Source organism: Dipodomys ordii, unplaced genomic scaffold (assembly GCF_000151885.1).
Source record: "Dipodomys ordii isolate 6190 unplaced genomic scaffold, Dord_2.0 Scaffold52, whole genome shotgun sequence".
Classification (NCBI taxonomy): Eukaryota; Metazoa; Chordata; class Mammalia; order Rodentia; family Heteromyidae; genus Dipodomys; species Dipodomys ordii.
Window position 1 is genome coordinate 5,584,793 of NW_012267268.1, and position 5,244 is coordinate 5,590,036.

At 42.9% G+C, this 5,244-nt stretch overlaps 1 protein-coding gene across 2 annotated transcripts in view; it reads left to right on the forward strand.

Annotated features, from left to right (window-relative positions):
* Ralb (v-ral simian leukemia viral oncogene homolog B) overlaps nucleotides 1-5,244 on the forward strand; it is a 43,092-nt gene that overhangs the window by 28,980 nt on the left and 8,868 nt on the right. For both annotated transcript variants that reach the window (XM_013020679.1, XM_013020680.1), the window contains exon 3: nucleotides 4,430-4,638. In XM_013020679.1, coding sequence (XP_012876133.1) covers nucleotides 4,430-4,638 — 209 coding nt within the window. The remainder of the gene's footprint in view (nucleotides 1-4,429; nucleotides 4,639-5,244) is intronic.

Here is a 5,244-nt window from a genome sequence, read left to right on the forward strand (position 1 = left end):
TTCCTTCCTTCCTTCCTTCCTTCCTTCCTTCCTTCCTTCCTTCCTTCCTTCCTTCCTTCCTTCCTCCCTTTTCTCTCTCTGGCTCTCTTTCTCTTTCTTTGTCTTTCTGTCTCTCTCTCTTCTCTCTTTCTGTCTCTTTTTCTCTTTCTTTCTCTTTCTGTCTCTCTTTCCCTCCCTCCCACCCTCCCTCCCTCCCTCTCTCCCTCTCTCCCTTCCTTCCTTCCTTCCTTCCCCCCCCTCACTGTGCACTGTGTACTGTGCACTGTCCCTCAGCTCTTCAGCTCTAGGCAAGTGCTCTACCACTTGAGCCATAGCACCACTTCTGGTTTTCTGGTGGTTTATTGGAGATAAGAGTCTTAGGGACTTTGCTTTGAACCAAGATCCTCAGCTTGTAGCCTCCTGAGTGAGTAGCTAGAATTACAGGTTTGAGCGATTAGTGCCCCATGACATTTTCTTCTATACAGTTTTCATCTGTGGTTGGTTGAATCCATAGTCACAGAACTCAGATGACTGTGGTCCTGAAACTTGCATTACTGCTAATGTTGTGTAGCTGGTAAGCTGAAAACCCTTTTCTAAACTGCCACTACAAGAGAGTTTCCATCAACAATGCTAGAGGAAAGGCTAAATTGTATTTTGTAATATTTCAGTCATTGTCATAAGATTATTTGCAACCATGAAAATGGAACAAGAAAATTTATTAGAGAAGCTGGAAGGGTACAGAGAGTGTGATGGAGGGGGTGAAATTGATTGGAATATAGGCTTATGCCTGTAATCCTAGCAAATCAGGAGGCTGAGATCTGAGGGTCACGGTTTGAAGCCAGCTTGAGCAGGAAAGTCTGTGAGATTCTTCTCTCTAATTAATCACAGAAAAAGCCAGAAATGGTGCTGTGGCCCCATGTGGTAGAGAACTAGCCTTGAGCAAAAAAGCTCAGGGATAGTGCCCAGTCCCCAAGTTCAAGCGACAGGATTGGCAAAAAGAAAAAGAATATGTGGTCATTGGCTTAATTCTTTTCTTTTTTCTTTTTTGTTGGTCCTGGGGCTTCAACTCAGGGCCTGGGCACTGTCCCTGAGCTTTTTTGCTGAAGGATAGCACTCTACCACTTTGAACCACAGTATCACTTCTAGTTCTCTGGGTTAATTGGAGATAAGAATCTTATAGACTGAGGCTGGGAAAGTGGCTCAGTGGTAGAGTACTTGTCTTGCATGCATGAGGCCCTGACTTTGATTCCTCAGCACCACATAAGCAGAAAAAACTGGAAGTGGCACTGTGGCTCAAGTGGTAGAGTGCTAGACTTGAGCTGAAGAGCTGAGGGACAGCACCCAGGCCCCACGACTGACAAAACAAAACAAACAAAAAGAGAATCTTATGGACTTTCCTGCCTGGGCTGGCTTCGAAGTGTAATCCTCAGTTCTCTGCCACCTGAGTAGCTAGAATTATAGACATGAGCCATTAGTGCCTAGTAGCTTAGTTCTTTTCTGAATATTTTTCATTTTATCTATGGTTGGTTGTGGGTCTTGAACTCTGGGCTTGGGCACTATCCTTCAGCTCTTCAGCTCAAGGTGAGCACTCTACTACTTGAGCCACAGCGCCACTTCTGGTTTTCTGCTGGTTAATTGGAGATAAGAGTCTCACAGACTTTCCTGCCTGTGCTGGCTTTGAACTGTGATATCAGCCTCCTGAGTAGCTAGGATTACAGGTGTGAGCCAGTAGTGCCAGACTTCTGAATGTTTTGATTTTAGCATCAAAGCACCTCATTGGTGCTATGAAGGTGTGGTGACACAGTCCACATGTGTGGAACCACCACAGTCAGAGCCCTTGTACAACTCATGTATGCTAATAGGAAAAGAAAATCCAAACAATAAACTCAAATCTGTGGATATACTGCCTATAGATCTAGTATTTGTTTTATATTTAAAATTGTCAGAAAGCCAAATAACCTTTTTACTTTTGTCTGCATTAATCTGATTGACTGTTTAAAATAAAATCATGTGGAAGTGGCACTGTGGCTCAAGCGGTAGAGTGCTCACCTTGAGCTGAAGAGCTGAAGGACAGTGCCCAAGCGCAGAGTTCAAGCCCCACGACCTACCAAAAAAAAAATGAAATCATGTGTCTGAAAATATCAAGTGAAACTCCTTTGTGCAATTATATATGCTAATAATTTTTAAATAAATTATTGTTATTACTACAAAAGTGATGTATAGAGGGTTTACCATTTCATAAATCAGGTAATGAGTACATTTCTTTTTTGGACCATGTCACCCCTTTCCTCCTTGCCAATGATGCTAATGATTTTTTAAAGTCAATTTAAAATATATAAAAAGATTATTCATCTGATATGTTACACAATACACAGGAAATGACTTTGATATTATTACAGAGGGAAAGCTTCATATTTCCCTGCCTATTTTTGTCCTTAAAAAGATTTTTGTTTGTTTGTTTGTTCATGGGGCTTGAACTCTGGACCTGGGCGCTGTCCCTGAGCTCTTCAGTTCAAGGCAAGCTCTCTACCACTTGAGCCACAGTGCTACTTCTGGCCTTTTCTGTTTATGTGGTACTGAGGAATGGATCTCAGGGCTTCATGCATACTAGGCAAGCACTGTACCACTGATCCACTTTCCCAGCTACCCCCCACCTTTTTTTTTTAATCAAGTGTCATTCGTATATTTATATTATTGATGGGCCATATAAAATTATCGGTATAGAGCAGTGATTTACCACTTTTCTTAAGTTCTTGTACTATCTAGAGGTTAGATTTCTAGAAGCGGGATAGCTAAGGCAGAGAGTAAGGTCCTCTGGTTTTACCATATGTTGACCATGTCCTTCCCATAGTGACAGCCTGTGTTTTGCCCCCACTAGTACAGGAGTGTCTACCTCTAGAAGTGTGTCTTATGTTTGCAGTTTGCCACCTAGTAGGTGAAAAATGGTATATCATTTTCATTTTCTTCTTCCTTTTTGCTACTCCTGGGCTTGAACTTAGGGCTTAGGCACTGTTCCTGAGCTTCTTTTGCTCAAGGCTAGCACTCTACTACTTGAGCCATAGTGCCACTTTTGGCTTTTTCTGTTTACATGGTACTGAGGAATCAAACCCAGGGCTTCATGCATTCTAGGCAAGCACACTACCACTGAGCCACATTCCCAGCCCTTCTTTTTTATTTAAAATAGCGAGGTTGTACATCTCTAAGTGTAGCTTCTTGTGTGTTTATTTTTTTGTGAATTCTTTCTGCTTATCCACCACCCCTCCATTGTACTGACTCCTTCCCCCTCTTTTTTCTAGGACCACCTAAGATATAATCGATTGATTAGCTCTCTCTTGCCTTTGTGGTATCTCAGTTTGGTGTGTGGGTTCCCCCCCCTTTTGTTTATGGAGTCTAACTTATCAGTTTGTTTTTTTTTTAACATTTGCTTCTGGATTTGAGTCATAGTTTAAAAGGCCTTCTTGTTCTCTACTTTAGGGTAATGAAAAGATGCCACTCATATTTTACTTAAGTATTGGAATGGTTTTGTTTTAAACATGAATCTTTGACCCATGCGGAGTTTATCCCGCTGCAGTTATTTAAATTTTGGGTTCTTCTTGCCAAATTGCTTTTTAAGTGAATTTTATATTTCTGCTAATGATGAGTAAGATCTCCATTGTCACCCTTCCCCATGTTACACTGAGTATTCTGCTCTGTGCTTGGGTTTTCCTCTATGAAGTGGGAACATCCTCTTTATTGTTTTAATTGTAGGATGGAGAGATACAAAGCTAAGTGCTATTTTTTCACATCAAGTGCTATTTTTATTCTGCATTAGACATTTTGTGTTAATTATAGGTGCTCAGTGTGAATACATATTTTGATTGTAAGCAGAGTACCTACAAACTGAATTTTTTCCCCTTAAAATTCTATTGCTTAGGCCTCGGGATGCGGTAGAGTGCTTACCTAGCATGCATGAAGCCCTGGGTTTGATTACTCAGTACCACATAAACAGAAAAGGCTGGAAGTGGCTCTGTGGCTGAAGTGGTAGAGTGATAACCTTGAGCAAAAGAACTTTGCTCAGGGACAGTGCCCAGGCCCTGAGTTCAAGCCCAGGACTGGCAAAAAAAAAAATTATATTGCTCATTTGGTTCACGCCTGTAATACCAGCTACTCCTGAGGCTGAGACCTGAGGATTGTGGTCTATAGCCAGCCTAGCTAGGAAAGTTTACAAGGATCATGGTTTGGAGCTAGTCTGGATAGGAAAGTGCAAGATTTTTATCTTCAATAAATTCCCCGAAGCTAGAAGTGGAGCTGTGTGGTAGAGCATTAGCCTTGAGAGAAATAAAAATTAAAAAAAAAAATTAAGACAACACCCAGGCCCTCAGTTCAAACCCCAGGATGGCACCCATGCATGCAAGCATACACATGTGCATACACACGTTCTGTTGCTCACTGGTGACACTTTTTTTCCCAGTTTGTAGAGGACTATGAGCCTACGAAAGCTGACAGCTACAGAAAGAAAGTGGTTCTGGATGGAGAAGAGGTCCAGATAGACATCCTAGACACTGCGGGCCAAGAGGACTATGCTGCCATTCGTGACAACTACTTCCGGAGTGGGGAGGGCTTCCTGCTGGTGTTCTCCATCACTGAGCATGAGTCCTTTACAGCCACTGCTGAGTTCAGGTGTGTTTGACATGAGGTGACAGGCTTTTTCCTTGCTTTCCCTTCTTATGCCTTGGGCTTAAAGCATATGGGGCTAAGGAGTGTGGTAGAAAGTTGAGCTTGCTGTTAGGAAAATTATGGCACATTATGACCTACCACATTTATAATCTTTTTTTTTTTTTTTAGTTGTGGGGCTTCAACTCTGGGCCTGGGCACTGTCCCCAGCTCTCCTCCTCAAGCCTAGTGCTCCTCTACCACTTGAGCCACAGTGCCACTTCCGGTTATCTGGTAGTTAATTGGAGATAAGAGTCTCATAGACTTTCCTGCCCAGGCTGGCTTTGAACCACAACCCTCAGATCTCAGCCTCTTGAGTAGCTAGGATTACAGCTGGTGTGAGCCACCAGCGCCCAGCCACCTTTATAATCTTTAACCTTCCTGTTTTCAAATTCTGGCTGTAGGGCTGGGAAGGTGGCTCAGTGGTAGAGCGTTTGCCTTGCATGCTCGAGGCCCTGGGTTCGATTCCTCAGCACCACATAAGCAAAGAGAAAAAAGCCGGAAGTGGCACTGTGACTCAAGTGGTAGAGCGCTAGCCTTGAGCTGAAGAGCTGAGGGACAGTGCCCAGGCCC